The sequence below is a fragment of the Pristiophorus japonicus genome, chromosome 18, assembly GCF_044704955.1.
Source record: "Pristiophorus japonicus isolate sPriJap1 chromosome 18, sPriJap1.hap1, whole genome shotgun sequence".
Classification (NCBI taxonomy): Eukaryota; Metazoa; Chordata; class Chondrichthyes; family Pristiophoridae; genus Pristiophorus; species Pristiophorus japonicus.
Genome location: NC_091994.1, coordinates 17,393,231 through 17,411,728, shown reverse-complemented (window position 1 = coordinate 17,411,728; position 18,498 = coordinate 17,393,231). Strand labels below are relative to the sequence as shown.

Here is an 18,498-nt window from a genome sequence, read left to right as displayed (position 1 = left end):
TCAAGTGTGAATTCCTTTGCTGCCTTGCATCTATCACAGTGGAATATTTATCTTCAGGTACTTAGCAAATACTGTGCAACTAGGTTTCTGTTTGCATTTTCTTCCTTTGCCATCATCCTCTTGATGGACCAGACAAAACTCATTCTGATCACCTCCATACAGGCCTTGTCGACCATAGTTCTTTGGGATCTTGGGGATAGTTAGCATTCTTATTTCCCTTGAGTGGCATCTACTTTCACAGTGGGAGATCAAATCTATATCCAGAACAGGAATGCTTTCAGCTGTCATGATTATTGAACAGCTTCAACTTCTAGAACAAGGTCTTCTCTCGTCCATATTCAGTTGAAGGATACCTTTCATGAACTGAGCATAAAATGTCACGTGGTGAAAATTTGTGGAATAATGCATGGCTATTTCTCCATATTAGGTGTGTAATTTGTTATAATCTAGAATACCTGTAGTTTATTTTAGTTGAACCTAAAACACAGTTCTGTTGGGGTGCACATGGCCAGTGAATGTAAAACTGACAGACATGACTGGGCCACTCATACAGAGTGGCATTCAAATAATGCTGGAAGCTGATTCTTGGTGGTGAATGTTGTGTATGGGAATTCCTTATCCTTCCCCTCCACTGCCATCACCTATGTTTGTCAAGCACGGGTATGATGAGGTCAATTGGGTGCTCAGGCAAAATGCATAATAGTTGGAGAAGAAAATTGAATCTGTCGACATTTCTTTACAAAAAGCACTGCTGTCATGTAGTGATGGAGCTTCAGTACAGTCAGGGAGGAATGGTATGACGAGGGAGCTACGAAAGGTTTGAAACCAATTGATCAAGAAATTTGCACAGAAATCAAATTTATACCCCGAAGTGTATGTTAGTGGAAGTTATAGCAGATGTAGGGATTTTTTTGTACTTTTCTTTTTAAATGCAAATGTTGGAAATCAGAAATAAAAACAGAAAATGCTGAAAAGACACAACAGGTCATCAGCATCTGAAAAAAACCAAGCTGGTTTAATGTTTTAGAAACCTTTTGTAATGTATTTTTTTTGTTGCAGATTGGTTTCATCAAGCCACATCCTATTCTAACTCAGATCCTTTCAGAAGCTGCAGAGACAACCTTGATCTTTGACTCCTGTGTCATGCCAATGGTGTGTGCTCCCATCCCATGGACTTCCTCTAGGCTTGGAGCCTACGTGCTGACCCCCACCAAACTAATGCGGTGCGTGGAAGGAGCTCTGCAGCATCAGTTACTTTTGGAGAAATGCAAGAGTAGCGACTTACATGCAGTACTCGATACCCTAAATCAGCTTGGGAACTGTGCTTGGAAAGTCAACAAACCAATACTCGATTTAATTATTTCTATTTTTAATGACAAAGGAAATGAGAATCTGGAGATTCCACCTCCACTTTCTGAAGCGCCAGACATGCCCAAGTTTAATCCAAAATGTGAGATTAGCCCAGCAGCCAAGTCTCTATTGAAAAAGAAGATTGCTTGGGTCAGGAAAAGGTCAGCTGAAATGCACAGTCTTCGAATGGATGCCCTTTACAAGCTTTCCATAGCCAACCATATCAGAGATGATATATTCTGGTTTCCTCACAACATGGACTTCCGAGGAAGGACGTACCCTTGCCCACCATATTTTAACCACCTGGGCAGTGATGTCACTCGGGCCATATTGTTGTTTGCAGAAGGAAAGCCCCTGGGAGAACATGGGTTAAATTGGTTGAAGATTCATCTCGTTAACTTAACTGGCTTTAAGAAAAACTGCTCCCTCAAAGAGAGACATGATTATGCTGATAAAGTAATGGCCGACATCTTGGATTCGGCAGATAACCCTTTAACAGTAAGTGAACATTATCTCAAACATGCCGATCCAATTGGATGATTTACATTACTATATTAATAAATTAAATATGAATCTGCATTTTCTAGTTTTGCACTATTCTATTCGAAATGTGCAGCTAACATTGGCAGTTAAATGTACATCATGCTATTTTATAGATTTAAGATAATGCAGTAGTTTAAAAAAAATTGCTACTTCTATCTATGATGTATTCCAATGCAGGTTTTATAGAGCTCCCTAATTTGTAGCGATTTTTCTTCTCCACCCCCTGATAAAAGCATCCACAATACTTAAATGTGCGCTCCCCTGAATGATTTTACAACCCTAGTATCAGCCAAAAGGAGGAGGTGGGCTGTGACCATAGTCACCTTTGGCATCATCAGATGATTCAAATAGTAGCTCATGAAACCTTGTCCACCACTAAAAATAGGGAATAACAGAAGGTGATGAAACATAGAAACATAGAAAATAGGTGCAGGAGTAGGCCATTCTGCCCTTCGAGCCTGCACTACCATTCAATAAGATCATGGCTGATCATTCACCTCAGTACCCCTTTCCTGCTTTCTCTCCATATCCCTTGATCCCTTTAGCCGTAAGGGCCATATCTAACTCCCTCTTGAATATATCCAACGAACTGGCATCAACAACTCTCTGCGGTAGAGAATTCCACAGATTAACAACTCTCTGAGTGAAGAAGTTTCTCCTCATCTCAGTCCTAAATGGCTTATCCCTTACCCTTGTACTGTGTCCCCTGGTTCTGGACTTCCCCAACATCGGGAACATTCTTCCTGCATCTAACCTATCCAGTCCCGTCAGAATGTTATATGTTTCTATGAAATTTCTATGAAAATTTCTATGAAAACAAGCAAGTACATCATATCAAAAAATGAAAAAAGACAATTGAATGCAACCAATTTATTTATGCTTTACATGTTAAAAATTGGAATGTTGATTCATTTCTGTGAAATAATGCTCCTGTTTGAAATTTTGTTGTACTCTATGTGCTTTCTAGCAAAGCTGAAATACTTGTTACCGTGTCGCTACACCTTCCCTCGCCACTGTTCCACGCAGGCTCTGGCTCAAGAGTTGAAGCCCCTCAGATCTTTAGGTCTGCATGGCTCTGGTCGTGGAGGGCATTCGAGGAGATACTCCATTGTTTGAGATGCACAGTCGGTAGCATCGGTTTGGCTGTATCCCCACTTCAGCATGAGGGCCCTGCAGAGGCTGACACCAGTCCTGAGGCGATTGAGACAAGTCTCACCGGCTCCTGTTGGAAGAGATTCCTCTGGATCAAAAGACAGCTTGTGTGGGGCTTTGTCTGCAGATCCTTTGACTCAAGCATCTAGTCTAAAGCTGTGGGGATTACATTCCAAGGGCTAGACAGCATGTAAGAAACTGCTTCTGGACTTGAACCTTAGTTGAAATACTGTAAGTGAAGGAGGGTCTTGTATTTTGTTTAGCTGACCAATTAAAAACTGGTAAGTGATCTAAAATGTTCAGTTGCAATTATACAAAAAACTTAAGTTAATTAGAACTTCAAACACAAAGGTTGCACTGGCGTAAAAGTCACTCCTTCATATTTCCAGCACTTCAAACAGCTTTTCTTTCACAGAATAATATACAAAAAAATATGTGCTATTTTAAATGATGAATGAAATCATGTTTCAATATAACATATTTCAATGTAGAAATTGGTTTTGATCTAAACCGTTGAAAGCATCTGAGTGCCTAAAACAATGACAAAGTGTAAGTGCAGATCATTTGTCCCTGATTAATGGTGTTTACTAAAATGATGTGTTTGTGTGTCTGAGCTGTTGTTTGCTTTTCCTAGGGGAGGAAGTGGTGGATGAATGCAGATGAGCCTTGGCAGACTTTGGCCTGCTGCACAGAGATAGCACATGCTGTGAGATCACCTGATCCAACCAAATACATTTCATATTTCCCAGTCCATCAGGTAAATTCTGAAATATTTAGACAAATTACAACAGTGACTACACTCCAAAAGTGCATCATTGGCTGTAAAGTCCTTTGAAACGTCCGTCCGGTGGTTATGGAAGGCACTATATAAATCTTAAGTCTTTAACGTATAGTTAAGATTTTTTTTCCTATATATCCCATTTCCATGCAGAAAAAAGCTATTTTAAACAACAACATAACCTGCTTTGGAAGATTACAGTATTGAAAACAAAATGGAACTGATGTCCTAAGAAATGTTTTAATATTTACAATACTTATAAATGATACTAGGTAGTTGTGTTTAGTTTAAGATCAGTGTTCTAGCAGCAGTTATCAGTACGTATGCTGATTTCCTGTCCACTTCCTAAATTGACGTTTTAACATTGAAAGATTAACGATTGTCATGCAAGTACTCGCAACAAATGCCTGTCTGATTACCGTGATATTTTGTGACCTGTGTGTGTGCGCGCAGAAAGACCAATATCTATGTATGATTTCCTAAAAGTCTTGTATATAGTGTGCCCTTTCTGTAAATGTTGCACTAACTTCCTGTAATACTTAGTTGGTAACTATTGTAACGATTGCATCACCTCCGGCCCACCATGAGCACAAGATCTTCTTAGAAAGAAATATTTTATATAAGTTAAATGCGAATGATGCAACCTGAATAACTGTATACCCTGTGCAGACTGCAGGGTCTGCCGTCAGCTTACAAAGTCACTGTTCTAGTCAGAAATATTTGGGCCCAAGTTTCGGCTGGAGTTGCTCCTATTTTTTTGGAGCAACTAGTTTAGTTTGGAGTATATTAGAAATCGCAATTCTCGGCATTTAGTTTGCTCCAGTTCTAGTGAGTTAGTTTAGTTTCGTTTTAGTTCAGTTTTTTTTTCAAAAGGGGGCGTTACCAGCCACTTACGCCTGTTTTGCAAGTTTAGGCAGCGAAAAGTTACTCCAAACTAACTTAGAACGGAGTAAATGTCGACTTTTGTACGCTCAGAAAAATCTTGCATATACTTTAGAAATTAGGCGCAGGTAGCCAGAGATGGGGGTGGAGGGGCGGGGGGGGGAGTTAAGTTAGGGGATTTTCCAAAGCATTAAACACTTCACTTTTAGCAATAAAGAGCCATCATTAATAATAAATGATAAATAAATCAACCAATCAATAAATAAATCAATAAATAAAAAATAAAAAATCAATCAATAAATCAGTAAATAAAAAATTATTACTGCAGCATCTATCCGTTCAGTAGCACCGGGAGCCCTCCAACAGCACACGCAGCCCTGCCTGCGAAGGAGGAGTTCGGGCAGGCCCGGCCACCGGGGTGGTGGTCGGGTGGGGCACGCAGAAAAGCTGGTCGGGCTGCCCCATCGCGGAGGAGGTGTTGGGGCGGGCGGGCCAGGAGGCCTCGAGGTAAGGGCAGCGGCGAGGCGAGGGACGGTGAGGCAGGCAGGCCACTCAGCCCGGGATAGGTGCAGCGAACATCGCAACGTCCTTCGGCCAGGGATAGGTTGCCCGGAGACAAGACGCGCTGGGAGGGCCAGGAGCTACTGCGCAAGTACGCAGACTCCACTGCACATGCGCGCAGCTGCCGGCACTCTTTTCGGCGCAGAGCTGCAGCTCTGCCCCCAGCTGCTTGTGCTGCACCGCTCCGACTGCTAAACAGGCCTGCGAGGTATGTTTTTAGGCATGCTTTTAATTCTACAAAATAGGCGAGCCTCTCGGAATTGCGTCGTTCTGCGGGACAGCCTAAACTTGGGCCCATTAAGTCATAATCTAGGCTCTTGGGAGTGTCCGAGGCTTTCAAAAAAAATCTTGGATGAAAGCACTAAAATACACAGACAATTCAGTGGACAATATTCATTTTGTAAAATGTATAATTTTTAAAAACCGACAGTAGAAATTTTAGATACTGAGAAAAAAATTGGTGGACAAAAATATTTTCAAAAAGCATTCTACGTCAACCCTGGCTCAGTTAGTAGCACTGTCGCCTCTGAATCAGATGGTTGTGGGTTCAGGTCTCACTCCAGCACAAAAATCTCGACAGACACTCCAGTGCAGTAATGAAGGAGTGCTTCACTGTCGGAGGTGCCGTCTTTTGGATGAGACGTTGAACCGAGGCCCAGCTGCTCTCTCAGGTGAACGTAAAAGATCCCAGAGCAAGGGAGTTATACTTGATGTCCTGGCCAATATTTATCCCTCAATCAACACCACTAAAATTGATTATCTGGTCATTATCACATTGCTGTTTGTGGGAGCTTGCTGTGTGCAAATTGGTTGCTGCGTTTCCTACATTACAACAGTGACTACACTTCAAAAAGTACTTCATTGGCTGTAAAGCACTTTGGGACATCCGATAGTCGTGAAAGGCGCTATATAAATGCAAGTCTTTCTTAAATGATTGGTTCATCAACAAATCAGCAAAGTGTTTACATACTGTTTTCCCATTATGAATGTTGCCATGTTTCCAATAATAAATGTTTACGTCGGAATTTTTCAATATAATTACAGATGTTTGGAACAATGCAGTGCAGTTGGCATGGCTATAACATTAGGTGTCTGAAGTCAGGGTAGATGATGCAGGATGTGTCTGGACAAAATTCATGCTGACCTTGAAGTAATGCCTCATGCCAGTTGATCCCAGAGCAGTATTGATACCAGTCATGATGAAGCCAGCTTCTGAGGTTGTCCTACTATTGGAGATGTGTGCTTGTTTGATAGGGTACAGGAGGATAAAAGAAGTTCGAACATAATTTTTAAAATTACTACTTTAGATGACAATATTGTATCCATCTTGATGAAAAGAGCTTAAGACTTGAATATCTTTTGGATTTTATTTGCTGTAGTTGCTCTTTGGTAACAACACATGTATACCTAGTAGATTTGCTGAGTGGCTGGTGTTTCGGAAGACCCTAGGAACTGATTCTTAAAGTTAGTGAATTGTTTCAGCATGAATTTGTAACTAGGTCAGTTTCAATATCATCAGCAAAAATGTTGCTTTTTTCTGCATTGATAGCATATTGGAGATTTACTGGAAGACATTCACTTCCTGAACTTGGAGCAGTCCCCAGAGAGCTCTTCCGAGTTACTAAATCCACACAATTTCCTTGTCTGATTTTTTTTTTTGGTTGGCATGAGATGTGCTGTTCAGTGAACAATCTTGGGTGCATTGCATATCTTCATCTATTAGAACTACTGATTAATGGTTAATGTCAGGATACTGAAGTAAAAATGGGTCAAAGGTTTATTGTGATTAATAGACCTTCTATAGAAAACTGAAAATCACATTGCTTATGAAGCAAAATATGGTTTTCTGTGTAATTGGAATTAACTGCTGGACAGTTAGATTTTACTGCATGTCAGTTAGCATCTGTAAACGGCAATGGATTTTCTCTGCTGATTCACCTGCATATGTCCAAGTCTTTTTTTCGGCTTTTATTTCAGATCTCCAGCATTTACAGGGTTTTCTTTTTCTTTTATTTGTAATGTTAACGTCTGTTCGTCAGTTGTTGGCAATTCTATTTTTAATGAGCAACGTAGGTCAAGAGCACGGTCATGTGCAGGACATTACCAAGGTTTTAAAAAATCCAATACTAATGATAGGTGATTACAAACTTGAATTATAAAAGGCTTATAGGAGGAGGAAGGAGGTACCTGAGGTAGGTAAGGAACCCGACCAATTTAAGGTCCTCGGAAAGAGAGTAGGAGATGATGCAATATGCTTTTTGTCTCCGCTCCACTCCCACTCCGATCTCTCTATCCTCGGCCTCTTACACTGTTCCAATGAAGCTCAACGTAAGCTCGAGGAATAGCTCCTCATCTTTCGTTTAGGCACTTTACAACCTTCTGGACTCAACATCGAGTTCAACAATTTCAAACCATAACCTCTTCCCCTACTTTTTTCTGTTTTTTTTTCTTTCTCATGGCAGCTGTTGATGATTCTGCCATCTCCATTTACACCCTATCTCGACTCATCTTTTGTTCCTTAACTTGTCCCATTACCATCTCCTTTTGCCTTGCACCATCATCCCTTTTATCTCTTAATCTCTTCTGCCTTCCATCCTATCACAGACCTTCCCTTTTGTTCTTTCCTCCCCTCCCCCTTTCCCTGCCCCTACACTTGCTTAAAAATCTGTCACATCTCTAACTTTTTCCAGTTCTGACGAAGGGTCATTGACCTGAAACGTTAACTCTGTTTCTCTCACCACAGACGCTGCCTGACCTCCTGAGTATTTCCAGCATTTTCTGTTTTTATTTGCTTTTTGCCTTTGATGGATTACTTCTAGTTATGTGCATTAAGTTGGTTGACCTAATTTTTTGATTCAGAACATATTTGAAGACCTGATAAACATGAACCTATGTTATAATGGAGTAACACAATGATCAGAACTGTCCTTGCACTTGTGAGAATTTGATGTTCAATCCAACTAACCACATTTCACATTTCCACTCACTCGCTGATGGATGACATGTATCTGTAGTTCGAATGGTTTTAAAAAATCTAATGTTGCTTTATAGAGAATTACTGAAAGGACAAAGATAATTTTATTCAGTTGATTAATAGTCTACTGGACCATTTAAATACCGCTATGTGCTATTGCAAGTGGTCTATTAGCAATATTACATTTCATTTACAGCAACGATCTCTGTGAAATATACTACTTGTATGTTTAAAAATGGAGATGAATTTTTTTGAATTCCATTATAAGTTCTTAGGAATGATTCCGTACTCCAGTTAGAAATTGTGGCTGCATTAAATCTAGAACATGGCTGCAGATAGCAGTCTTCACATATAAGATACTATATATTATTAACTATGCATGGCATAACAACAACTGCAACCTAATGACCTTGTGAAACCCACAATACCCACTGATTATGAAAAGAATGCATGTTGCAACTTCAATAAAGCCTAAATTCTGATCTTTTTATAGATAAATAGACATGAAGCCTTTTCAGTTTTCAAAATTATCAACATAATGTTATAACCTCAACAAAAACTGCTAAATCTGTTAAATGGAAATGTTGGGAACTTCAAAGTAGTTGGCTGTAAACAAATGAGTAATTGTAATTTTGAATCCCACTAGCATTGTGGGAACTGGTTACATTGGCATTTTTTCACATTTTAATTTCTACATAAAAGAATGTTTTCTATATGGTTCTGTGTTAACAACTGTCATTATTTATTAATTTTGAATTCTGATGGTAATGAATACCAAAGAATGTGTAAATTAGTGGATTGTCTGGCTCGACTTAGTATAATCTCTCTATACCCTGTTTTACCACCCAGGACATTGGATTGCTTCCTTTGCAACTTTCTTGAGGACAGAAATTCAGGTACGCCAGAAAGCTGGCACACCTATGAGCTTTTACCTGGTTTTACCACTGGGAACCATGAGGTGGCTGTCTGATCGATTTTCAGGACTTTGACATTTTCCCACCGGAAGTCGGTCATAGTGGAGGCGGGGGATCGACAGGATGGCAGGCTGAGGGGCTAAATTTGGGTTGGGACCGGGACTCCGCCGCTGTCGATCAGCGGTGGAGTGGTGGTGATGTCACAGCGCGTGTGCGTCATCACGCTTTCTGCCCTCCGTTAAAGGGGAGAAAATCAGTCATTTTTAAAATCTTGGGCCACCGGGAGGGTTTCGGCTGGGCCAACGGCTTGGCACCCAAGAGTGGGGGTGCCAGGCTGCCCAGTCGAACCCATGAGCACTATCTTGCCGATTGGCCGGCAAAAATAAATATGGTGGCTGCAGCAGTGGGCCCTCCCCTTGAAGGGCTGCCGGACTGTACACAATCCGGATAAGGTGCACTGACAGAAAAAGTGTCGGGGGCACCGTGCGGTTGGGCATTGATTTTTTTTTTAGGTGAATTTTGCTCGGTTTATTTTTCAGGTGAGGGAGAGCGGCAGCGCGCGTACTGATGACGTGCTTGCGCTGGTCATCGGCATCGGGGTGGAATCGGGTCCAGGCTGAAAAATCGGATCAGGGCAGCCATTTGATCACAAAGCGGCGGCCACGGGATTCCGCTGCATGACCGCCGCAAACAGGCAGTAACGGGTCTTTCTGAGACCTTGAATTCCGGCCCCTTGGTGATCTGATTTTTAAAACCCTCTTTTAGCCCCTATTAAACCAAAAATGGTTTCCAACGAGGTGTGTCGTGTCCTTCTGAATAGTCAGACCTAGCTATTTGTTAAAATGCAAATAGGAAAGATTTAAAACCAACATTTTATATATATCTTTCTCATAGTCACATTCTGAACAGTTGGACAGCAAAGGGCTAGTATTCCATATTACATGCAGTGATGCATTTAAGTAACTGTGGCATTAATTTATTTATTTACTTATAGTGGGTAAGGAAGACATTGTTAATTTTCTATAAACCAATCAAGTCACTTAATTTAATAATAAAAACGGAAAATGTTGGAAATCTCAGCAGGTCAGGCAGCATCTGTGGAGAGAGAAACAGAGTTAACGTTTGTTTGTTTGTTTCTGGGTAAATTGCTTCCAAACGTGCTTCCAAACATCCTACCAAATTTCACTGGAGATATGTGCCTTTCGTCACTTCCATAATCCAGCAATCCCCCCTCAACAGCACAGCCTCAGACTTACCATGAGCAATGCCACAACAGTTCTGTTTCTGTATATCTTTACTTCCTGCTGAAATGCTTTTTTCCACACTGTGTCAACTCTTCCCATTATAAATTCCTGCATTCACATTTATAATGGAAAAGCACAATGTAACCACCCTCCCCGTCATTGTCTAATTAAAGCTATGCCACTAGATGGTGCTGCAGTTACCTCATCATAGGCGGTCCCTCGTATCGAAGATGACTTGCTTCCATGCCAAAAAGGGATGAGTTCACAGGTGTTTCAATGAAGGACCTAATATCCCAGGTCCCAAACTACATCCTGAAGGGATGCTTGTGCGTGGATTTTTTTAACGTGGGGTGGCCATTGCACACCAGCCGCTACACAGGCTTGACAGAGCTAGGTCTTGATCCAGTGGCAAGGATTAACCAAGACGACTGGAGACCAGCTCTGCTGTACGGACTAGTGCGCACACATATCACAGTGTGGGCTGGCCCATGCTGCCCCTGGGCCCACGCCTCTTTTGGCCCCAAACTCGCGCCTCTCCTGGGCGACACATTATGTACACATAATAGTATCATAGAAACAGGAGCAAGCCATTCTCTTGTTTAGCCACGGCAACTCAGCAATAGAAGAAAGAAATAAAGACTTGCATTTATATAGCGTCTTTCTTGACCACCGGACGTCTCAAAGCACTCCACAACCAATGAAGCACCTCTGGAGTGCAGTCACTGCTGCAATGTGGGAAACGCAGCAGCCAAACCGAGTTTTTTATTATCAATGCTGAAGTTGGCACTCTAACCCTTGCCGTTAATTGTTCTGTGAGCGATTGCACAGGCTTCCTGGATACCCCTCCACACTGCGAGAGCAACACTGAATACCAGGGATCAAGGGGTATGGAGAAAAAGCAGGAATGGGGTACTGAAGTTGCATGATCAGCCATGATCATATTGAATGGTGGTGCAGGCTCGAAGGGCCGAATGGCCTACTCCTACTTTCTATCTTTCTATGGAAACACACAGCCCTTGCATCAAATTTACAATGGTGGAAATGACAGCAATGAAACGGACAGGTGCAGACGAAACGGACGGGTATAGTTTAGATGGACAGGTGTAGATTAAACGGGTAGCTGTATTGTAAGGTGTTGGTCTCAGCGTTTGGGAAGTTGAGGCGATGTAAAAATGAGTGGGACTGCAGTCGGAGGGAGGGTGGAGAATTTCACTTAAATCTTCAGTCTCTGCCTAATATTTTCCATTTTGAAAAGAGTGAAACACATGTTAAATCATTTCAGAAGGTTTCCTACAAATTGCTCAAAAGGCTTTCTGAAAAAAAATCCAATTGCCATTTGTTTCTCTGTAACTGAAATTACTAATGTCCAAAATATGAGCTCAAACAAAATAAATTTTTAAAATTTCAGTTTCTTTTAATGCCTTCATTGTTTATCTTGACTGGGGCAGGATGATCGGACGCCTCGTGAGGAGATCTCCAATCTCGGGGGGTGGGTTAAGTAGGGTCCCTAGATCCAGGAGGTAGGTATAAAGGGACTTGCCTCCTGAATTCAGCAGCCCCCATCTTGCTTTAACTGCCGGGGACTTTAATTGCTTTCACTCAATTCGTGAAACCCATCCACATGCAGTTAAAAACAGAGTGGAGGTTAAAAAAGAGACTTCCAGCCTCATTACCATATTTAAATTGACGGTCTGCCCCCGGAAGTGGTCAGGTTGGAGGTAGGATCAGGTTAGGAATCCCATCTTTAACAATTTAACTACCCCCACACTCCAAACCCACCCGTTTAAAAGTTTTATGGTTACGCTTCTCAATCAAACTTGTGACACTCTTCAAAATAAGTATAAAGAAAAAAGGCATAGAATTGTTTAATCCTTGTCTTTTGACCTGGAACCTGAAATTTACCAGAGAAGCATGGAAACGGTTTTGTTATAAATGTGTTTGCACTTGTGTATATATACAAGAAAACATGCCGAAATATAGGAAGAAACACACGTTCTTAAGAAAAAGTCTGATAAAGGAATACTTTTGCAGTTAACCCAACAATAAGTAGAATTATTTGAGTAGATCTGTATTAGACAACCAGTCAGACCCTAAGGGTGATTACGGCAGGTATAATATTTACCCAACAGTTCCACAAATGTAATTCAAGGAGTTGCGTTTACTCTAACCCTTGTGTGTATTTACTCGGAGAGATTCTATTCTTTCTAAAAACTGGCCTACAATTTCATGGTAGCTAAGTAAGGTAATCATATTAGCATTGATGAAATGTCTCTTTTTTTTATCTCCGTTGATTAAAAAGCATGTAAACTGAATATGTCAAAACAATAATATGCAGAACCATCGAGTATATTTTATATATGACATTCTTGGTGCATTTGTAAACTGATTTTTTAAAACTCAGTTGTGTAGTGCAGATTCAACGTAGGCCAAATCATTGGAAATATTTAATCTTAAGTATTTTATCTGTCATTTAACAGGATGGATCTTGTAACGGCTTGCAGCACTACGCTGCTCTAGGACGTGATGTTATTGGTGCAACCTCTGTGAACCTAATACCTTGTGAGGTACCGCAGGATGTTTATAATGGGGTGGCACAGCAGGTAAGTGAACTCAGTTGGATGAACTAGGAACATTCACAGTGGCTGACCTGTTTCTCATTACAGTACAGGCCTCCTAGTGGACGAGACAGCAGCACACTACCCAACAGGCTTTGGTAGTCTGTGGAGTATTTTCTACATCAAACTAAAAATAAAAGCGTATTAATATTATGAGTTGGTGCTACTGAACATATTTGTGCCAGATAGGAAGAAAGGATTTAGCTTAGATAAAAATATTGTGGAATCATTAATTGGCTTGTTTGCCCTTGTAAAATGGACCTGATACTGTAACAAGTAGAAACATAGAAATTTACTGCGCAGAAGGAAGCCATTTCGTCCCATCGTGTCCGCGCCGGTCGACAAAGACCCCACACGGCCCTCGGTCAGCAGCCGTGAAGGTTACATATAAACCTGTGAGCAATGGCGGAAAGGTAAAGAGCATCCAGTCCACCCAGTCCGCCTCACACAACTGCGATACCCCATGCATCGCAACATTTTACACTCCACCCCAACCGGAGCCATGCGATCTCCTGGGAGAGGCAAAAAAACACATTAAAAACCCAGACCAATTGGGGGAAAAAAATCTGGGAAAATTCCTCTCCGACCCATCCAGGCGATTGAAACTAGTCCGTATTCGATTCCCTGAAGTACTTACCATCGTATCTGCGCCAGCCAACAGGAGGTTATCCAGTCTAATCCCACTTACCAGCTCTAGGTCTGTAACCCTGCAGGTCACGGCACTTCAAGTGCCTATCCAAGCACCTTTTAAATGTGGTGGGGGTTTCTGTCTCTACCACCCTTCCAGGCAGTAAGTTCCAGACCCCCACAACCCTCTGCGTGAAGAAATGACAGTGAGATTATGGTAATAAATGCTAATCTTGTTAACCCTTCAGGATTATAGTCACGTTCTAGCAAAGTACAAATAATCCAGTTATTAGAGGTGTTGGGTAGTTTCTACAAAGCTTAGATATAACAATGCACTGGATCCTCTGCTTAAAACTGGCTTTAGGAGCCCTAGAAAAGGGAGGAAGAAATACATGCAACAATGAGGAAATATTGAACTGAGCTCATCAAAATGACAAAATATTTTTTGTAAATTATAAATGGTAAGAGCATATGCATTTGAAAATTGCAAGAAAAAAATTGACCTGTTTCGCCTTGCACCATCATCCCTTTTGTCTCTTAATCTCTTCTGTCTTCCACCCTATCACAGATCTTCTTCCAAGTCGAATATTTTGTATCAGTCTTTACGGCAGAGGACACTAACAATATTCTAACAGTGGATAGTCAATGGGCTATGGGGGGAAGGAACTTAACACAATCACAATCACTAAGGAGGTGGAACTCAGTAAGATAATGGGACTAAAGGCAGATAAATCCCCTAGACCTCTTGGCTTGCATCTTAGGGTTTTAAGAGAAGTAACGGCAGGGATTGTGGATGCATTGGTTGTAATTTACCAAAATTCCCTGGATTCTGAGGAGGTCCCACCAGATTGGAAAACTGCAAATGTAACGCTGCTATTTAAAAAAGGAGGCAGACAAAAAGCAGGAAACTATAGACCAGTTAGCCTAACATCTGTGGTTGGGAAAATGTTGGAGTCCATTATTAAAGAAGCAGGAGCAGGACATTTGGAAAAGCAAAATTCGGTCAGGCAGAGTCAGCATGGATTTGTGAAGGGGAAGTCATGTTTGACAAATTTGCTGGCGTTCTTTGAGGATGTAACAAACAGGGTGGATAAAGGGGAACCAGTGGATGTGGTGTATTTGGACTTCCAGAAGACATTTGACAAGGTCCACATAAAAGGTTACTGCACAAGATAAAAGTTCACGGAGTTGGGGGTAATATATTAGCATGGATAGATGATTGGCTAAATAACAGAAAACAGAGAGTCGGGATAAATGGTTAATTCTCTGGTTGGCAACTAGTAACTAGTGGGGTGCCGCAGGGATCAGTGCTGGGACCCCAACTATTTACAATCTATAATTAACGACTTGGAAGAAGGGACTGAGTATAATGTAGCCAAGATTGCTGACGATATAAAGATGGGAGGAAAAGCAATGTGTGAGGAGGACTCAAAAAATCTGCAAAAGGACATCGACAGGCTAAGTGAGTGGGCAAAAATTTGGCAGATGGAGTATAATGTTGGAAAGTGTGAGGTCATGCACTTTGGCAGAAAAAAAAATCAAAGAGCAAGTTATTATTTAAATGGAGAAAGATTGCAACGTGCTGCAGTACAGCAGGACCTGGGGGTACTTGTGCATGAAACACAAAAGGATAGTATGCAGGTACAGCAAGTGATCAGAAAGGCCAATGGAATCTTGGCCTTCATTGCAAAGGGGATGGAGTATAAAAGCAGGGAAGTCTTGCTACAGCTTTACGGGGTATTGGTGAGGCCACACCTGGAATACTGCGTGCAGTTTTGGTTTCCATATTTACGAAAGGATATACTTGCTTTGGAGGCAGTTCAGAGAAGGTTCACAAGTTTGCTTCCGGAGATGAGGGGGTTGACTCATGAGGAAAGGTTGAGTAGGTTGGGCCTCTACTCATTGGAATTTAGAAGAATTGGAGGTGATCTTATCGAAACGTATAAGATTATGAGGGGGCTTGACAAGGTGGATGCAGAGAGGATGTTTCTACTGATGGGGGAGACTAGAACTAGAGAGCATGATCTTAGAATAAGGGGCCGCCCATTTAAAACTGAGATGAGGAGAAATTTCTTCTCTGAGGGTTGTAAATCTGTGGAATTCGCTGCCTCAGAGAGCTGTGGAAGCTGGGACATTGAATAAATTTAAGACAGAAATAGACAGTTTCTTAAACGATAAGCGGTTATGGGGAGCGGGCGGGGAAGTAGAGCTGAGTCCATGATCTTATTGAATGGTGGAGCAGGCTCGAGGGGCTGTATGGCCTACTCCTGTTCCTATTTCTTATGTTCCCTTTTGTTCTTTCCTCCCCTCTCCTCTTTCCCTGTCCTGCAAATTTTTTTCCTTCAGTTACTTATCCAATTCCCTTATGAAAGCCACGATTGAGTCTGCCTGCATCACCCTTTCAGGCAGTGCATTCCAGATCCTAACCACTCGCTGTGTAAAAATATTTTTGCTCATGTCGTCTTTGGTTCTTTTACCAGTCACCTTAAATCTGAGTCCGTTGTTTCTCGAACCTTCCGCCAATGGGCTCATTATGTAATTGCCATATGTTTTCCCCCTCAGGTTGAGGAATTTAGAAAACGAGATGCTGAAAAAGGTGTCAAAATTGCTCAAATCTTGGAAGGCTTCATTAGTCGTAAAGTCGTGAAACAGACAGTGATGACTGTGGTATATGGCGTGACACGATTTGGTGGGCGTCTCCAAATTGAAAAAAGATTGAAGGAAATTGAAGATTTTCCAAAGGTACCAAAGTGGTTTTACGCTCATGAGCAAAAGCTCAGTATTTATTCCCTGTTTTTCTTCCAGGGCCAGGGTACCCTGGGCAATTCTAGTTTCGTCCAACTGAACCAGATTTTCCAGACAAACTATTTGCACCGGGAGACCCTGCTCGTCAGGCAATGTTTTCTGTTTTGCTGCCCATTATAACCTGGAAAATGCAGGGAGTATTCCAATTTGAAAATGAGAGTACTGCATAAACAGGACATTAGTCTGGGCTTCACCTCTCACTATGATTTCAAGAAGCTGCTAAGAATTGGCACAAAAGGAAAAACAAGAATGCTGCAAATTCTGATACAAAAACAGAACATTCTGGAAATGCTCAGATTAATCAGCATCTAAAAGAGAAAATTCCAAGCATGATTTTGCTGAACCAATAATTATTGAAGCAAAAATATCTAATTTCAGAAATGCTAACTGCTTTTCATAAATCATAGAACGGTTACAGCACAGAAGGAGGCTATTTGGCCCGTCGAGCCCATGCCAGCTCTCTGCAAGAGCACCTCAGCTAGTCCCACTCTTTCCCCATAGCCCTGCAAATTTTTTCCTTCAGTTACTTATCCAATTCCCTTATGAAAGCCATGATTGAGTTTGCCTGCATCACCCTTTCAGGCAGTGCATTCCAGATCCTAACCACTCGCTGTGTAAAAATATTTTTGCTCATGTCGTCTTTGGTTCTTTTGCCAGTCACCTTAAATCTGTGTCCGCTGTTTCTCGAACCTTCTGCCAATGGGAACAGTTTCTCTCTACTCTGTCTGGACCCCTCATGATTTTGTAATCCTCTATAAAATCTCCTCTCAACCTTCTCTGCTCTAAGGAGAACAACCCCAGCTTCTCTAGTCTATCCATGAAGTCCCTCATCCGTGGAATCATTCTTGTAAATCTTTTCTGCACCCTCTCTATGGTCGTTATATCCTTCATAAAGTGCAGTACCCAGAATTGGACACAATACTCCAGTTAAGGCTGAACCAATGTTTTATAAAGGATCATCATAACTTCCTTGCTTTTGTACTCTGCCTCTATTCTCAACCTGCCTTGACACCTTCAACAATTTGTGCAAATATACCCCAGGTCTCTCTGTTCATGCATGCCTTTAGGATTGTACCTTTCATATTATATTGCCTCCTCCTCATTCTTCCTACCAAAATGTATCACTTCGCACTTTTCTGCATTGAATTTCATCTGCCACGTGTCCACCCATTTCATCAACCTGTCTATGTCCTCCTTACTGTTCACTATACTTCCAAGTTTTGTGTCATCTGCAAATTTTGAAAATGTACCCTGTGCACCCAAGTCCAAGTTATTAATATATATGAAGAAAAGCAGTGGTCCTAGTACCGACCCCTGGGGAACTCCACTGTATACCAACTGTTCACCACTACTCTCTGTTTCCTGTCATTTAGTCAATTTCGTATCCATGCTACCACTGTCCCTTTTATTCCATGGGCTTCAGCTTTGCTGGCAAGCCTATTATGTGGCACTTTACCCAACGTCTTTTGGAATCCCATGTACACCACGTCAACCGCATTGCCCTCATCAACCCTCTCTGTTACCTCATCAAAAAAACTCAAATCAAGTTAGTTAAACACGATTTGCCTTTAACAAATCCATGTTGGCTTTCCTGAATTAATTCACACTTGTCCAAGTGACAACATTTTCCCTGATTATCATTTCTAAAAGCTCTCCCCAATACCGAGGTTAAACTGACTGGCCTGTAGTTGTTGGGTTTATCCTTGCACTCTTTTTTGAACAAGGATGTAATAGTTGCAATTCTCCAGTCCTCTGGCACCACCCCTGTATCTAAGAAGGAATGGAAGATTATGACCACTACCTCTGCAATTTCCTCCTCAACTTCCCAGAATGTATCCCATCTGGTCTTGGTGACTTATCAACTTTTTAAGTACAGACAGCTTTTCTAGTACCTCCTTTTTATCAATTTTTATCTCATCCAGTATCTCCACTATCTCCTCTTTTCCTTTTAACCTTTTTGAATAAGGATTTTGCTCTTGGTTTCAAAGTAAAGCTTTGCTCGAGCCTTAGTTTGTTTAGTGAAAGCAACTGAGAAATAACCAGGTAGTGCTAT

The 18,498-nt window shown here is 41.5% G+C and overlaps 1 protein-coding gene across 5 annotated transcripts in view; it reads left to right on the top strand.

Annotated features, from left to right (window-relative positions):
* The window catches only part of polrmt (polymerase (RNA) mitochondrial (DNA directed)), a 137,621-nt gene that overhangs the window by 54,768 nt on the left and 64,355 nt on the right, over positions 1–18,498 (top strand). For 3 of the 5 annotated variants that reach the window (XM_070859706.1, XM_070859709.1, XM_070859708.1), the window contains exons 10-13: positions 1,060–1,848; positions 3,680–3,802; positions 12,876–12,998; positions 16,203–16,382. In XM_070859706.1, coding sequence (XP_070715807.1) covers positions 1,060–1,848; positions 3,680–3,802; positions 12,876–12,998; positions 16,203–16,382 — 1,215 coding nt within the window. Of the gene's footprint in view, positions 1–1,059; positions 1,849–3,679; positions 3,803–12,875; positions 12,999–14,208; positions 14,423–16,202; positions 16,383–18,498 lie in introns of those variants that run through there. The other 2 variants (XM_070859710.1, XM_070859707.1) reach the window with 2 other exon arrangements.